Raw genomic sequence first — 17,383 nt, 5'->3', positions numbered from 1 at the left:
CTCGTTCTCCCCATCTTTTGCAGCAGTGCGGGCTCTCAAGCCATCTCTGCTTCTCTGGAGGAGATGCATTCCCTCACCAGGGACTTATGCCCGAAATGGTTGCCTTAACTTCCAGGCTTCAGTCTTTTCATCCTATGCCATGTCTGCCATGCTGGAGACTGTCACCGCACTGCGGTGGCCTCGGCTACTTCCCTCGCTATCAGCAGGCTCCTGTGGCTTCGAGAGTGGAAGGCAGATGCTTCTTAAGAAGTTCCTTGCTGGGCTCCCTTTTGCTGGGACCAGTCTATTCGGTGAACACCTGGATGAAATTATTAAGGAAGCTTTTGGCAGGAAGAGTACTTCCATGCCACAAACCCAGGAAACCTGTCCAGGGCAGGAACCAGTCGAGGTTTCGTTCCTTTCGTTCCTCTAACTGGTCGTCCTCTAAGCCCTCGGCCTCGTCCACTAACTCAGCCAAGGTCCGTAAACCAACTGGCGCATGAAGCCGCGTCCTCAGAAGTCCGCAGGAGCTGCTGCCACCAAGGCAGCCTCCTCTTGATTATCTGGCCGCGCCAGCAACGTCCTTGGTCGGTGGCAGGCTTTCCCTCTTGGGCGACGTGTGGTTTCAACACGTCTTCGATCAGTGGGTGTGGGTTACCATCTCCCACGGCTACAGAATGGAATTCTATCCAGCCCGCCAAACAGATTTTTTCTGTCAACTCCCCCCTGCTCCAAGGCCGCCGCCTTCTCACAGGCCGTGGCATTCTTGCAGGCCAGTGGAGTAATTGTACCAGTTCCCGACTGGGAACGGTTCTGAGATTCTACTCAAATCTCTTCCTAGTCCCCGAAAAGGACGGTGCCTTACGACCTGCATCTCAAGCTTCTCAACAAGCATGTTCAGGTGCGGCATTTTTGCATGGAATCTCTGCAATCAGTCAATGACCCAAGGAGATTTCTTAGCATCCATCGACATCAGAGATGTCTATCTGCATGTGCCAATCGCAGTTTCACACCAGCGTTGGCTACGTTTTGTAATCGGAGAGGAACATTTCCAATTCGTGGCTCTCCCCTTCGGGTTAGCCACGGCCCCTCGTGTATTCACCAAGGTCATGGCAGCAGTGGTTGCGGTTCTGCACCTCCAGGGGTTGGCAGTGATTCCTTACCTGGACGACCTTCTAGTCAAGGCTTCATCCAGTGCAGACTGTCAGCGGAGTGTCTCGCTCACTCTCGCCACACTTGCAAGTCCACTCTGACCCCGACCCAGGAACTTACGTACCTAGGGATGCAATTCAAGACTCTGCTGGCACTTGTGAAGCTGCCCTTAGTCAAACAGCAGTCCCTTCATCTGGCGGTTCGCTCTCTGCTGAGGCTCCGCCGTCATTCCATCAGGCACCTCATGCAGGTGCTGGGTCAGATGGTGGCGTCAATGGAAGCGGTTCCCTTTGCCAGTTCCATCTGCGTCCCTGCAGCTGGACATTCTCCGCTGTTGGGACAAGCGGACCTCTTCCTTGCACAGGCTAGTGGCTCTGTCGCCACAGACCAGGAGTTCTCTTTAGTGGTGGCTTCGGCCCCTCTCTCTGTCCCAGGGACGCTCTTTTCTGGCCCCGTCCTGGGTGATTCTCACCACGGATGCCAGTCTATCCGGCTGGGGAGCAGTGTTTCTCCACCACCGAGCACAGGGCACTTGGACTCCGTCCGAATCAGCCCTCTCGATCAATGTGCTGGAAATCAGAGCTGTGCTCCTAGCTCTCGTAGCTTTTCACCACCTGTCGGCGGTCAAGCACATTCGAGTCCAGTCAGACAACGCGACAGCAGTTGCCTACATCAATCACCAGGGCGGGACTCGCAGCCGCCTAGCCCTGTTGGAAATTCAACGCATCCTTCAGTGGACGGAGGACTCCAAGTCCACCATATCCGCAGTCCACATCCCAGGCGTAGAAAACTGGGAGGCAGATTATCTCAGCCGTCAAACCGTGGACAGCGGCGAGTGGGCTCTGCATCCGGCAGTGTTTCGGACAATCTGCCACAAGTGGGGCACTCCGGAAGTGGATCTAATGGCATCCCGGCACAACAACAAGGTCCCGGTTTACGTGGCTCGCTCCCACGATCCTCAGGCCTTGGCGGCGGACGTGCTGGTTCAAGATTGGTCCCAGTTTTGTCTGGCCTACGTGTTTCCCCCTCTAGCTCTCTTGCCCAGAGTCCTGCGCAAGATCAGAATGGAGGGCCGTCGGGTCGTACTCATCGCCCCAGACTGGCCCAGGCGAGCTTGGTTCCCAGACCTGCTCCGTCTGTCCGTAGAGGTGCCGTCGCATCTCCCGGACCGCCCAGACCTTCTCTCACAGGGTCCGTTTTCCGCCAGAATTCTGCGGCTCTCAGATTGACGGCGTGGCTCTTGAGCCCTGGATCCTTACGGCTTCAGGCATTCCTTCCGAGGTCATCTCCACTATGACTCAGGCTCGGAAGTCTTCCTCGGCCAGGATTTACAACAGGACTTGGAGAATTTTCCTGTCCTGGTGTCGCTCTTCCGGCCATGCTCCTTGGCCGTTTTCCTTGCCGACCATCCTGTCTTTTCTACAGTCCGGTCTGCAGCTAGGACTGTCCCTCAATTCCCTCAAGGGACAGGTCTCGGCTCTGTCAGTGTTGTTCCAGCGGCGTCTCGCCCGACTGGCCCAGGTGCGCACCTTCATGCAGGGCGCATCTCACATCATTCCGCCTTACCGGCGGCCTCTGGATCCCTGGGACCTTAATCTGGTCCTCACGGCCTTACAGAAACCCCCCTTTGAGCCTCTTAGGGAGGTTTCGTTGTTTCGTCTTTCACAGAAAGTGGTCTTTCTGGTGGCCATAACTTCTCTCAGGAGAGTCTCTGATTTGACTGGGCTCTCTTCGGAGTCACCCTTTTTTGTTTTTTTCACCAAGACAAGGTGGTTCTCCGTCCGACTCCGGGCTTTCTCCCTAAGGTGGTGTCTCCTTTCCACCTTAATCAGGACATTTCATTGTCTCCCTTTGTTCGGCCCCTGTGCATCGCTTTGAGAAAGCGTTGCATGCTTTAGATTTGGTGCGGACGCTCCGGATCTATGTGTCACGCACCGCTGTTCTTAGGCGGTGCACCTCTCTTTTTGTGCTGACCACGGGTCAGCGCAAAGGTCTCTCGGCTTCTAAACCGACCCTAGCTCGTTGGATTAGGTCGGCCATATCCGATGCCTACCAATGTTCTCAGGTGCCCCCACCGCCGGGGATTAGGGCGCACTCGACCAGAGCTGGCGGTGCCTCCTGGGCTTTCAGGCACCAGGCTACGGCTCAGCAGGTCTGTCAGGCTGCCACTTGGTCTAGTCTGCACACCTTTTCGAAGCACTACCAAGTGCATGCTCCTGCTTCGGCAGATGCGAGCTTGGGCAGACGCATCCTTCAGGCGGCTGTCGCCCATTTGTGAAGTTAGGTTTTGCCTACTTCTCAGTTTCTGTTTATTTCCCACCCATGGACTGCTGGGTCTCCCATAAGGAACGATGAAGAAAAAGAGAATTTTGTTTACTTACCGTAAATTCTTTTTCTTATAGTTCCGACATGGGAGACCCAGCACCCTCCCTGTTGCCTGTTGGCAGTTTTCTTGTTCCGTGTGTTTTTCACCGGCTGTTGTTTTAGACAGAGGTTCCGGTTATTCCGGGTTTTACTCTATCTCTACTTATGGGTGGATGTCCTCCTTCAGCTTTTGCACTAAACTGGGTGGATTTGTCATCCGGGGGGTGTATATGCTCGGAGGGAGGAGCTACACTTTTAGTGTAGTACTTTGTGTGTCCTCCGGAGGCAGAAGCTAAACACCCATGGTCTGGGTCTCCCATGTCGGAACTATAAGAAAAAGTATTTACGGTAAGTAAACAAAATTCTCTTTTTTTGCATTACTATTAGTGCTCAATTACTTAAGTGTGCATTTTTGCTGTGCATCCAGTGGTTCCATAGCCATCCCCAGAAAATAGGATTCTGACTGAACCCCTGACAAAGCCGTGGACACTTTTTTTTTTGCTGCTTTTTCAACAGTATTCGGGCTCATGTGCACGTAACTGCTGAATATTCTGTAGCGATTTGAAACACTGCATAATGGATGCAGGTTTTTTGTAGAAAATAGCCAATTTCATGCGCTATGGCTGCTTCCACCACCATAGACAGAGTGGAAGCTGCATCCAAAGCGCTTGGAATAATTGACATGCTACTTTTCTGAACGCACTTTTGGGTCAAAATTTTAGCACCCAAATCACTGCGTTCAAAAAAGCAACGTGCGCACGTCTCATGCACAATCTTCATAGATTGTGCAGGGGACGCAGGACGCATGCATTTACGCTGCAGTGTAATACGCAGCGTAAATCCATGCAATTACACAACATGCGCATGAGCCCTTAGACTTGTCAGACGGCAGAAGTACTTGGTCCACTACATTTTTCAGGAATTCAGACGAACCTCACGGACACACTACAAAATTGGATTGTGAACAGGGCCGAATTATGTTGCCAGATCACCAAGAAATACTTAGTGCATGTTGTGCTTTTAGATTGTGCTTTGAATGTTCTTCTAAATGCTTGTCTCTTTGTATGCAGATTTTGGTCTCTTTTGGAAAAACACCTGTACAGTCACAGTCTGAGCACCCTGCCTATATGTTCCTCTTTCTGCCTTGGCCGTGGGAAAAAGAGGTTTTCTTATGGACAGGTGAGATGAGATCCATGTTCTGTCATTGGATTTTTCAAGATTTTTTTTTAATGAACATATTTTTATGTATTTCTAAGTTCTACAGATAAAAATGTTATTCCATATATAATTTTTCACAATAGTTATGATGTATCCCTAAATTTAAAAACGTCATTTATGCATGACTATCATAGTGCACATGCAGCCTGGCATATGTTTTAGTGGTTGAACTTCCTGATCATTCTGACTAGCTGTCAGTATCACTTGTCAACCTTCTCATATAGGTGTGCATATACATATGGCTGTCAGTTACTGATTAATAAACTATTAAACCCAAAATGAAGTGGGATTTTCATAAATAAAACATATCTTTATGTAAATCTGTTCAGCTCGTCTTTCTCTATAACAAGCTGTCCATAAATAGCGCAGCATTTCCAAGCTGATGGGTCTCCGTAATGGAGGTTTCCCTAATCAAAGATTTTAGGGTGTATATAAAAGATAGATTAGATCCCGTGATCCCAACATATTGTTACCCCTCTATACATCACTTGTAAGGCCACATCTGGAATATGGGATCCAGTTTTGGGCTCCACATTTTAAAAAGGACATTCAGAAGTTAGAGTCAGTTCAAAGGCGGCAACTAGACTACTACAAGGAATGGAAGGCCTCACATATGATGACAGGTTGAAAAGCTTAGATATGTTTAGCTTAGAAAAAAAGACATCTCAGAGGAGATCTCATTTATATGTATAAATACATGTCGTGGTCAATATAAAGGACTGGCACATGACTTATTTCTTCCAAAGACAATCTTAAGGACCAGGGGTATACACTGTAAGTGGAAGAAAAGCGATTCCGGCAGCTAAATAGGAAAGGGTTCTTTACAGATAGAGCAGTCAGACTGTGGAATGCCCTACCACAAGAGGTAGTAATGGCAGATACTAGAACAGCTTTTAAAAAAGGGCTGGATGATTTCATCAGTACACACAACATTGTTGGTTATAAAATGACTTTGTGACAAAATGTAGAATTGGTGGAGGAAGGGTAAACTAGATGGACCTAGGTCTTTTTTCAACCTATGTAACTATATTGAATCAAACACCATCCATAGAAGTGATCTGCCGATTGCTCTGTGTCCCATTTCTTGCCCCGCTGATTTTGCAGGAGAAAAAAACGGGGGCTGCTGCAGGGGAAATGTAATGTACTACAAGGACTTGGCTCCTCTAGAACAGAAGTCACTCATACAAATTGTCTCTCGATTCCAGCTCCTAGAGGGAAATGCTGAGCGGGTTTTCTTATTATAGTACACTCGCCTTTTATGAATACTTTCTGCATCACATTAGGCTGAAGATGTTGGTCCTTGGTTTAACCTAAGTGCTCAGGAGTTACAACCCATTTTCTCTGAAGTCACTATTGATGAAGGTGTAAGTAATGTGAAGTCTCGGATCTGCCCACAAGATGCCTGGCATGGAGGAAATTGCCTTCTCATTGAAGGAGCATTGTCTGCGGACACTAAAGGAGTTTCTCTGAAGTAAGTGAGATGCTATAATTTAATATATGGCGGAAAAATTTAACTTTAAGAATAAATAGTATAAGATCTCCAATGTAGTAGTATAGGAATTCCGGAATTCCATGTTTTTCTATTTCACTATTAAGATTTCAGTGAGGTTTTTGTGTATTGCAGCTATTTTTATACAAAATAGTTTACACATTTGAAAGATAATGGTCTCTAATAATGTGTTTGTAGCATTACCTTCACAGATTGTATGCAGTAGATTCCGAATGCTCTATATACATGATTCTATTGATATCTGTGTCAATGGCTCATTTTACATCAAATAAGACATAGTGGGGGAGCCCAATAGATAGATAGATATTGTGTGTATGTATGTATATATGTATATGTATGTATGTATGTGTGCGTACGTTTCTTGTCTGCATCTGTCTCCGATGTCACTTGTAAAACTTTCTCATGCCTTGAATGTTTGGGGGTGGGCTGGGTTTTCTAGGTTATTCTCTCTAAATATTCCAGCTCCAGAAAAACTCATGCTGTCCGTCGTGTACAAGTTGGAGGATGCTCCCAATGTCTTACTGTCACTAGAGCTGTCCACACAAGATGCTCCTCTCTGTGGCATAGAGAGTGTCACTGAAATAACTGGTAAGAGGTTTGCTTTATGATGTCTTTCTGTAATATTTCATAGGAATATTCCTGTTTTGTGTAACAATGTGTATTTGCTATCTCAAAGACTACACAAGAGATGAAGACTTCTGTTATACAGGGGACATAGGCCATTCTTGCATTAGACAGTCTATTACCGTATTTTTCGGACTATAAGATGCATTCCCCCCCATATGTTGGGGGAAAGTGGGGGGTGCGTCTTATAGTCTGAATGTAGGGCTGAGGGGTATGAGGGTGCTGCGGTGGAGCGGGTTATCGGCGGCATGCGCAGGCTGTAGCAGCGTCTACCGTGACCACATGGGGCCCGCTCATTACACATGCATGCATCCTCCCGCCCATCAGCTCTCAGCTCTGAAGCCGGTGCTGACAGGTGGGTGGGATGATGCGCGGGGGGTGCGTGCATAGTAAAGAGCTGACCCGCGTGATCACCCCTGGCAACTACAGTGATCATGTGCGGCTGTATGCACTTCCCCCCGCACATCATCCATGCGGGGGGCAATGAATAAGTATGGTATACTCACCGTTCCCCTGCAGCATTGCGATGTCCTCCTGTCTGCCAGTCCACTGATGTGTGTAGAGAACGGTGAGCACAGGGATGACGTCATCGCTGTGCGCGCTCTCCACACACATCAGCGGCCCGCAGACAGGAGGACATCGTAATGCTGCAGGGTTCGGTGACCGGCTCCAGGTTAGCGGTGCTGCTGCTGGCAGAGAGGAAGACGAGTGATGCTGCTGGAGTGAGGAAAGGTGAGTATAAACGTTTATTTTCTTTATTGTTCCTTTGGGAGACCCAGACCATGGGTGTTTAGCTTCTGCCTCCGGAGGACACACAAAGTACTACACTTAAAAGTGTAGCTCCTCCCTCTGAGCTTATACACCCTCTGGTAGCCAGTCCTAGCCAGTTTATTGCTTTGTGTCAGGAGGCATACATCCACACATGCATTCTCATCTGATTTGTTTGACTTTTGGAAAGAGTTTGAAGAAAAGCGGGTCCATGTCTAGACTCCCGGCATGTCCCTTCTCACCCCACTGTGTCGGCGGTGTTGTTAAGGTTGATTTACAAGGCTGCAGCCTTACATGCCGCGCTCCTTCACAATCCCTTCTGGGCTCTGGCTTGAAGTGGGAGCCAGCACGGTCTCCATGCCTGGCAGGAGTCCGGTCTCCATCCACAGCCCCTTGAGGATTCTGTTGGACCGGAGCACTCATCCCCAGGGACATGGCCCTGCGTCTCAGCAGCTAAGTACCTGAGACGTTTATGTTGGGGGTCCCGGTTCTTTATTGTAAGGGGAGAGTATGCTGTGTGTGATTGATTTAACTTTTCCGGCAGGTTCTCTAGCTTTTGCCTGAGAACCGCGCCGATGGTGCCTGCTTGTCGGCCTCTCCGCTTAAATTTAGGCCCCGGCTTCGCCGGAGGCCTAGTTTCATTTTCCTGCCCTCGCATGTCACTCATGCAGATGGACACATTCGGCTCCTCCCGGCGGCCGTTCTACACAGGGGAGGGACACTCCCCACTGCTGGGGCGTCCCTCCTTCCCTGCAGGTCTCTATAGCCCTCCAGTTCCCGCTCTTTTATAGGAACGCCCTCTTCTCAGGCAGAGTTCACTCTGCTCTGGGACATCCTGCATTCTGCATCTCTGCTGAGGTGCTGCGACTGGGGGACCGGGCTTCGGGATCTGGAGGGCACACAACACAGCGCTCAGCGGTCTGGTAAGCCACAGCCGGTCTCCGGTTGTGGACCTCTGTATATTCTCCCTGGGGATCATTCTCTGCAAAGCCCCCACTCCAGCAGCATGTCTCACACAAGGAGCAAGGCTCCAAAGCTTTATTCTGCATGCACTGCATGTAAGCTCCTGCTGCTGAGCCGAGCACTTATCCACATTGTGATGTCTGCTCTAACTTGGCGGTGCCACAGCCTGGAGTCTCACCCCCAGTGGTCTCTCAGGCTGCTGCTGCACCTGTGATTGAACCCCCGGCCTGGGTAGAGTCCTTTTCTAGGTCCATATCCCAGTCATTTGCTGAGTCCATGGGGCTTTTGTCCAGGACTTTGATGAATATGCATCAGCCCCCCTCACAGGGTGCCTCTAATACTCTTGACAGAGGACTCCTATCCTCTGACCTCCGTCCATCGGAGCTCACGGAGGATTCTTCATCTGATCCCAGACCCCGTCCTTCTAAGAGAAGGCGCAGGGTTTCCTCCCCCTCCCCATCCCACGGCTCTGTCTCAAGAGCTGACTCTCAAGATGAGGAGGATGCCCTCACTGGGGGCTCGGCGGCTATGTATCCCATCGATTTCTCTGAGGGTGACTCAGATCTTAGTGATTTGATTGCTTCTATTAATTCTGTGCTGGATCTCAATCCGCCAGTGTCAGAGGAGCAACTCTCTTTGGCAGAAAAACCTCAGTTTACCTCGCCTAAGAGAGTGAAGAGTGTGTTCTTTAACCACTCTAGTTTTCAGACCGCTGTGACCAAACCCAGGGCCTGCCCTGACAAACGCTTTCCAAAGCGTGGTTCTGATGACCGGTTTCCATTTCCACCTGAGGTGGTCAAGGAGTGGTCTCACTCCCCAAAGGTAGACCCTCCGGTGTCTAGGCTATCAACCCGGACCGTTGTGTTGGTGGCTGACGGCACCTCACTTAAGGATTCCACTGACCGTCAGATTGACCTTCTGGCCAAATCTGTGTATGAAGCTGCGGGGGCCGCGTTTTCCCCGACTTTTGCAGCAGTGTGGGCTCTCAAAGCCATCTCTGCTTCTCTAGAGGAGATGCATTCCCTCACCAAGGAATCTATGCCTGAGATGGTTACCTTAACTGCTCAGGTTTCAGCTTTTTCATCCTATGCCATGTCTGCCATGCTAGAGGCTGCTCACCGCACTGCGGTGGCTTCAGCTAATTCTCTTGTTATCCGCAGGATTTTGTGGCTTCGAGAGTGGAAGGCAGATGCTTCTTCCAAGAAGTTTCTTGCTGGGCTCCCTTTTGCTGGTTCACGGCTGTTTGGTGAACAGCTGGACGAAATCATTAAAGAAGCTACTGGCGGGAAGAGTACTTCCATGCCACAAACCAAGACCAGGAAACCCGCCCAGGGTAGGAATCAATCGAGGTTTCGTTCCTTTCGTTCCTCCAACTGGTCATCCTCTAAGCCTTCCGCCTCGTCCGCTAACTCAGCCAAGGATCAGAAATCCAACTGGCGCCCAAAAGCGCGTCCGCAGAAGACCGCAGGAGGTTCTGCCACTAAGGCAGCTTCCTCATGACTCTCGGCCCGCTCCAGCCACGTCCTTAGTCGGTGGCAGGCTCTCCCACTTTGGCGACGCTTGGTTAAAGCAAGTCTCCGATCAGTGGGTGAGAGACATCATATCTCACGGCTACAGGATAGAATTCTCTTCCAGCCCTCCAAACAGATTTTTTCTCTCAACTCCCCCCTGCTCCAAGGCCGCCACCTTCTCGCAGGCCGTGGCGTCCTTGCAGGCAAACGGAGTGATTTGTCCCAGTTCCCGCTCAGGAACGGTTCAGAGGTTTTTACTCAAATCTCTTCCTAGTTCCAAAAAAGGACGGTACCTTCCGTCCCATCCTGGATCTCAAGCTTCTCAACAAGCATGTCCGGGTGCGGCATTTTCGCATGGAGTCTCTGCGATCAGTCATTGCCTCTATGACCAAGGGGAGTTCCTGGCGTCCATCGACATCAGAGATGCCTATCTACATGTGCCAATCGCAGTGTCACATCAGCGTTGGTTACGTTTTGCGATAGGAGAGGATCATTTCCAATTCGTGGCTCTCCCCTTCGGGTTAGCCACGGCCCCTCGGGTATTCACCAAGGTCATGGCGGCAGTGATTGCGGTCCTGCACCTCCAGGGGTTAGCAGTGCTTCCTTATCTGGACGACCTTCTGGTCAAGGGTCCATCCAGCGCAGACTGTCAGCGGAGTGTTTCGCTCACTCTCGCCACCCTAGCCCAATTCGGGTGGATTGTCAATCTTCCCAAATCCACTCTGACTCCGACCCAGAGTCTCGCGTACCTAGGGATGCAGTTCGAGACTTTGCCGGCACTTGTGAAGTTGCCCTTAATCAAACAGCAGTCTCTCCGGCTAGCGGTGCGCTCTCTCCTGAGGCCCCGCCGGTATTCCCTCAGGCGCCTGATGCAGGTGCTGGGTCAAATGGTGGCCTCCATGGAGGCGGTTCCCTTTGCCCAGTTTCATCTGCGTCCTCTGCAGCTGGACATTCTCCGCTGTTGGGACAAGCGGCCTTCCTCCTTACAGAGGTTAGTGGCTCTGTCGTCACGGACCAGGAGCTCTCTTCAGTGGTGGCTTCGACCCCTCTCCCTGTCCCAAGGGCGCTCCTTCCTGACTCCGTCCTGGGTGATTCTCACCACGGATGCCAGCCTATCCGGATGGGGAGCGGTACATCTCCACCACAGAGCACAGGGCACTTGGACTCCGTCCGAGTCAGCCCTTTCAATCAATGTGCTGGAAACCAGAGCTGTGCTTCTAGCTCTCCTAGCCTTTCACCACCTGTTGGCGGGCAGGCACATTCGAGTCCAGTCAGACAACGCGACAGCGGTTGCCTACATCAATCACCAAGGTGGGACACGCAGCCGCCTGGCAATGTTGGAGGTCCAACGCATTCTTCAATGGGCGGAGGACTCCAAGTCCACCATATCCGCAGTCCACATCCCTGGCGTAGAAAACTGGGAGGCAGATTATCTCAGCCGTCAATCCGTGGACGGTGGCGAGTGGTCCCTGCACCCGGCAGTGTTTCAGTCAATCTGCCGCAAGTGGGGCACTCCGGACGTGGACCTAATGGCATCCCGTTACAACAACAAGGTTCCGGTTTACGTGGCTCGCTCCCACGATCCTCAGGCCTTCGTCGCGGACGCTCTGGTTCAGGACTGGTCCCAGTTTCGTCTGTCCTACGTGTTTCCCCCTCTAGCTCTCTTGCCCAGAGTCCTGCGCAAGATCAGAATGGAGGGCCGTCGAGTCATCCTCATTGCACCGGACTGGCCCAGGCGAGCTTGGTATCCGGACCTGTTCCAACTGTCCGTAGAGATGCCGTGGCATCTCCCGGACCGTCCAGATCTACTCTCGCAAGGTCCGTTTTTCCGCCCGAATTCTGCGGCCCTCAAATTGACGGCGTGGCTCTTGAGTCCTGGATTTTGACGGCTTCTGGTATCCCCCCTGAAGTCATCTCCACTATGACTCGGGCGCGCAAGTCTTCCTCCGCTAAGATCTATCACAGGACTTGGAAAATTTTCCTGTCCTGGTGTCTCTCTACCGGCCATCCTCCTTGGCCATTTTCCTTGCCGACTCTTCTGTATTTTCTACAGTCCGGTCTGCAGCTAGGACTGTCCCTCAACTCTCTCAAGGGACAAGTCTCAGCTCTATCAGTGCTGTTCCAGCGGCGTTTCGCCCGGCTGGCTCAGGTCCGCACCTTCATGCAAGGTGCGTCTCACATCATTCCGCCTTATCGGCGGCCCTTGGATCCCTGGGACCTTAACTTGGTCCTCACGGTATTGCAGAAACCCCCTTTCGAGCCCCTTAGGGAGGTTTCTTTGTATTGTCTTTCTCAAAAGGTGGCCTTTCTAGTTGCCATAACTTCTCTCAGGAGAGTCTCTGATTTGGCTGCGCTCTCCTCGGAGTCACCTTTTTTGGTTTTTCACCAAGACAAGGTAGTTCTCCGTCCGACCCCGGACTTTCTTCCTAAGGTGGTCTCTCCCTTCCACCTTAACCAGGATATTTCCTTGCCTTCCTTCTGTCCGGCCCCTGTTCATCGCTTTGAGAAAGCGCTGCATACTCTAGATCTGGTGCGTGCTCTCCGGATCTATGTGTCCCGCACCGCTGCGCTTAGGCGGTGCACCTCTCTTTTTGTGCTAACGACAGGGCGGCGCAAGGGTCTCTCTGCTTCTAAGCCGACCTTGGCCCGTTGGATTAGATCGACCATTTCGGATGCCTACCAGAGTACTCAGGTGCCTCCCCCGCCGGGGATCAAAGCACACTCGACCAGAGCTGTCGGTGCCTCTTGGGCTTTTAGGCACCAGGCTACGGCTCAACAAGTCTGTCAGGCTGCCACTTGGACTAGCCTGCATACCTTTTCGAAGCACTACCAAGTGCATGCTCATGCTTCGGTAGATGCGAGCTTGGGCAGACGCATCCTTCAGGCGGCTGTCGCCCACTTGTGAAGTTAGGCTCCACCTACTTCTTCGTTTTTTCCCACCCAGGGACAGCTTTGGAACGTCCCATGGTCTGGGTCTCCCAAAGGAACGATGAAGAAAAAGAGAATTTTGTTACTTACCGTAAATTCTTTTTCTTATAGTTCCGTATTGGGAGACCCAGCTCCCTCCCTGTTGCCTGTTGGCAATTTTCTTGTTCCGTGTGTTATCACCGGCTGTTGTCGTGGACAGAGTCTCCGGTTGTTCCGGTTCTTACTCGGTTCTACTTGTGGGTGGCTATTCTCCTTCAGCTTTTGCACTAAACTGGCTGGGTCTGCTCACCAGGGGGTGTATAAGCTCAGAGGGAGGAGCTACACTTTTTAGTGTAGTACTTTGTGTGTCCTCCGGAGGCAGAAGCTAAACACCCATGGTCTGGGTCTCCCAATACGGAACTATAAGAAAAAGAATTTACGGTAAGTAACAAAATTCTCTTTTTTTTTTCTGTGCCACAGGATGCAGGTCATATATCAGGATGGGGGTATATTATGAGCAGGACGGGGGTATATTATGAGCAGGATGGTGGTATATATCAGGATGGGGGCTATACCAGGATGAGGGACATGTATACAAGGATGAGGATCATATATAAGGCAGGAGGATCATTACCAGGATGGGGTACCTTAGTAGAGAATTTGGGGACATTACCCCCAAAACAGTGTCAGCAGCAGATCCTTGCCCCATAAGTGTGTCATGACCACATTTTCTTCATCGTTCCTTATGGGAGACCCAGACCATGGGTGTATAGCTTCTGCCTCCGGAGGACACACAAAGTACTACACTGAAAAGTGTAGCTCCTCCCTCCGAGCATATACACCCCCTGGATAACCAATTATAGCCAGTTCAATGCTTTGTGTTCAGGAGGCACACATCCACACATGCATTCTCATCTGATTTTGATTTTTTGGAAAAGAGTTTGAAGAAAAGCGGGTTTAATCCTGGACTCCCGGCATGTCCCTTCTCACCCCACTGTGTCGGCGGTGTTGTTAAGGTTGATTTCAGGGCTGGAGCCCTTCATGCCGTGCTCCTTCACCATCCCCTAGGGCTCTGGCTTGAAGTGGGAGCCAGCACGGTTCTTCCTGCCTTGCAGGAGACCGGTCTCCATCCGCAGCCCCTTTTGGATCCTGCCGAACGGAGCACTCATCCCTCAGGGACCTGGCCCTGCGTCTCACAAGCGAAGTATATGAGACGTGGTTATTGAGGGGTCCCTTGTACTTTATTGTTGGGGAGAGTGTGCTGTGTAACTATGCTGACATTTCCGGACGGTTCTCTGTTTTTCACCGGAGAACCGCGCCGATGGTGCCTGCTCGCCGGCCGCATTATTAAATTTAGGCCCCGGCTTCGTCTGAGGCCTACTTTCGTTTTCACTGCCCCTGCATGCCAATCATGCAGAGGGACAGTGCGGCTCCGCCCAACGGCTGTTCAGCACAGGGAAGGGACACTCCTCTCTGAGGAAAGATTCCCTCCCCTGTATACCTCCTTTGCCCTCCAGTTCCCGCTCTTAGAGTTGGCTCCGACCCCTCTCCTTGATCCGGCGCCATTTTATCAGCGTTCTCACACTGATCGGAGCTGGCTGCAGCATCTCTCTGGGGGTCCGGCCTGTGGGATCTGGAGGGCACACAAAACGGTCTGGTAAGCCACAACCTCCGGTTGTAGACCTGCTTATATACTCTCTGGGGGCCATTCTAGCTCAGAACCCCCACTTCAGCAGCATGTCTCACACAAGGAGCAAGGCTGTACTCTATATGCACTGCATGTAAGCTCGTACTGCCTGAACCGAGCACATATCCACATTGTGATGCCTGCTCTAACATGGTGGTGCCTCAGCCTGAGGTCTCATCCCCAGTGGTCCCTCCGGCTGCTCCGGCTCCGGTGGCTGAACCCCCTGCTTGGGTAGAATCCTTCTCCAAGTCTATCTCCCAGTCCTTTGCTGACTCCATGGGACAGCTGTCCCGGACTCTGCTGAGCATGCATCAGCCCCCTTCACAGGGTGCCCCTGCTGCTACGGCTCGCTCAGCAGAGCTCGCAGAGGATTCTTCGTCTGGTCCCAGACCCCGTCCTCCTAAAAGGAGACGCAGGGGCTCCTCTCCTTCCTCGTCCCGCGGCTCTGATTCACGAGCTGAATCGCAGGACGAGGAGGATGCTTTTACTGTGGGCTCGGATGCTACCTCCATGTGCCCCATTGATCTCACCGAGGGTGATGCAGATGTTAGTGATTTGATTGCGTCCATTAATTCTGTACTGGACCTCAATCCACCAGTATCAGAGGAACAACCCTCTCTGGTAGAAAAACACCAGTTTACCTCACCTAAGGGAGCAAGGAGTGTGTTCTTTAACCACTCCAGTTTTCAGGCCACTGTGACCAAGCCCAGGGCCTGTCCTGACAAACGCTTCCCAAAGCGTAGTTCTGATGACCGTTTTCCCTTTCCACCAGAGGTGGTCAAGGAGTGGGCTCATTCACCAAAGGTAGACCCTCCGGTGTCTAGAATCTCAGCCCGGACAGTTGTATCTGTGGCTGATGGCACCTCACTTAAGGATTCCACTGACCGCCAGGTTGACCTTCTGGCCAAATCTGTATATGAAGCGGCAGGGGCCTCGTTCTCCCCATCTTTTGCAGCAGTTTGGGCTCTTAAAGCCGTCTCTGCTTCTCTGGAGGAGATGCATTCCCTCACCAGGGACTCTATGCCCGAAATGGTTTGCCTAAACTTCCCAGGCTTCAGCCTTTTCATCCTATGACATGTCTACCATTCTGGAGGCTTCTCACCGCACGGCGGTGGCTTCGGCTAATTCCCTCGCTATCCGCAGGATCTTGTGGCTTCGAGAGTGGAAAGCAGACGCTTCTTCCAAGAAGTACCTTGCTGGGCTCCCATTTGCTGGGCCCCGGCTGTTCGGCGAACAACTGGATGAAATTATTAAGGAGGCTACTGGCGGGAAGAGTACTTCCTTGCCACAAACTAAAACCAGGAAACCTGTCCAAGGCAGGAACCAGTCGAGGTTTCGTTCCTTTCGTTCCTCTAACTGGTCATCCTCTAAGCCCTCAGCCTCGTCCACTAACTCAGCCAAGGACCGAAAACCCAGCTGGCGCACGAGGCCTCGTCCTCAGAAGGCCGCAGGAGCCGCTGCCACTAAGGCAGCCTCCTCTTGACTATCTGGCCGCGCCAGCAACGTCCTTGGTCGGTGGCAGGCTCTCCCACTTTGGCGACGTGTGGTTTCAACACGTCTCCGATCAGTGGGTGCGGGATATCATCTCCCACGGCTACAGGATAGAATTCTCTTCCAGCCCGCCAAACAGATTTTTTCTGTCCACTCCCCCCTGCTCCAAAGCCGCCGCCTTCTCTCAGGCCGTGGCATCCTTGCAGGCCAACGGAGTAATTATACCGGTTCCCGCCCGGGAACGGTTCAGAGGGTTCTACTCAAATCTCTTCCTAGTCCCCAAGAAGGACGGTTCCTTCCGGCCCATCCTGGATCTCAAGCTTCTCAACAAGCATGTTCAGGTGCGGCACTTTCGCATGGAATCTCTGCGATCAGTCATTGCCTCAATGACCCAAGGAGATTTTCTAGCATCCATCGACATCAGAGATGCTTATTTGCATGTGCCAATTGCTGTTTCACACCAGCGTTGGCTACGTTTTGCAATCGGAGAGGAACATTTCCAATTCGTGGCTCTCCCCTTCGGGTTAGCCACGGCCCCTCGAGTATTCACCAAAGTCATGGCAGCAGTGGTTGTGGTTCTGCACCTCCAGGGGTTGGCAGTGCTTCCTTACCTGGACGACCTTCTAGTCAAGGCTTCATCCAGTGCAGACTGTCAGCGGAGTGTCTCGCTCACTCTCGCCACTCTCGTCCAGTTCGGGTGGCTTGTCAATCTACCCAAGTCCACTCTGACTCCGACCCAGAGTCTTGCGTACCTGGGGATGCAGTTCGAGTCTTTGCCGCCACTTGTAAAGCTGCCCTTAGTCAAACAGCAGTCCCTTCATCTGGCGGTGCGCTCTTTTTTGAGGTCTCGCCGTCACTTCATCAGGCACCTAATGCAGGTGCTGGGTCAGATGGTGGCGTCAATGGCAGCGGTTCCCTTTGCCCAGTTCCATCTGCGTCCTCTGCAGCTGGACATTCTCCGCTGTTGGGACAAGCGGACTTACTCCTTGCACAGGTTGGTAGCTCTGTTGCCACAGACCAGGGGCTCCCTTCAGTGGTGGCTTCGGCCCCTCTCTCTGTCTCAGGGACGCTCCTTCCTGGCCCCGTCCTGGGTGATCCTCACCACGGACGCCAGTCTAACCGGCTGGGGAGCAGTATATCTCCACCACAGAACGCAGGGCACTTGGACTCAGTCCGAATCAGCCCTCTCGATCAATGTGCTGGAAATCA

General features: G+C 51.9%; 1 protein-coding gene across 2 annotated transcripts in view; it reads left to right on the top strand.

The window, feature by feature from the left end:
- Positions 1 to 17,383, top strand: part of ENGASE (endo-beta-N-acetylglucosaminidase) — a 127,958-nt gene that overhangs the window by 71,802 nt on the left and 38,773 nt on the right. For both annotated transcript variants that reach the window (XM_075349677.1, XM_075349678.1), the window contains exons 10-12: positions 4,566 to 4,674; positions 5,997 to 6,184; positions 6,663 to 6,811. In XM_075349677.1, coding sequence (XP_075205792.1) covers positions 4,566 to 4,674; positions 5,997 to 6,184; positions 6,663 to 6,811 — 446 coding nt within the window. The remainder of the gene's footprint in view (positions 1 to 4,565; positions 4,675 to 5,996; positions 6,185 to 6,662; positions 6,812 to 17,383) is intronic.

Source organism: Anomaloglossus baeobatrachus, chromosome 5, assembly GCF_048569485.1.
Source record: "Anomaloglossus baeobatrachus isolate aAnoBae1 chromosome 5, aAnoBae1.hap1, whole genome shotgun sequence".
Taxonomy (NCBI): Eukaryota; Metazoa; Chordata; class Amphibia; order Anura; family Aromobatidae; genus Anomaloglossus; species Anomaloglossus baeobatrachus.
Note: the sequence above shows the minus strand (reverse complement) of the source record. Positions and strands in the feature narration are given on the sequence as shown.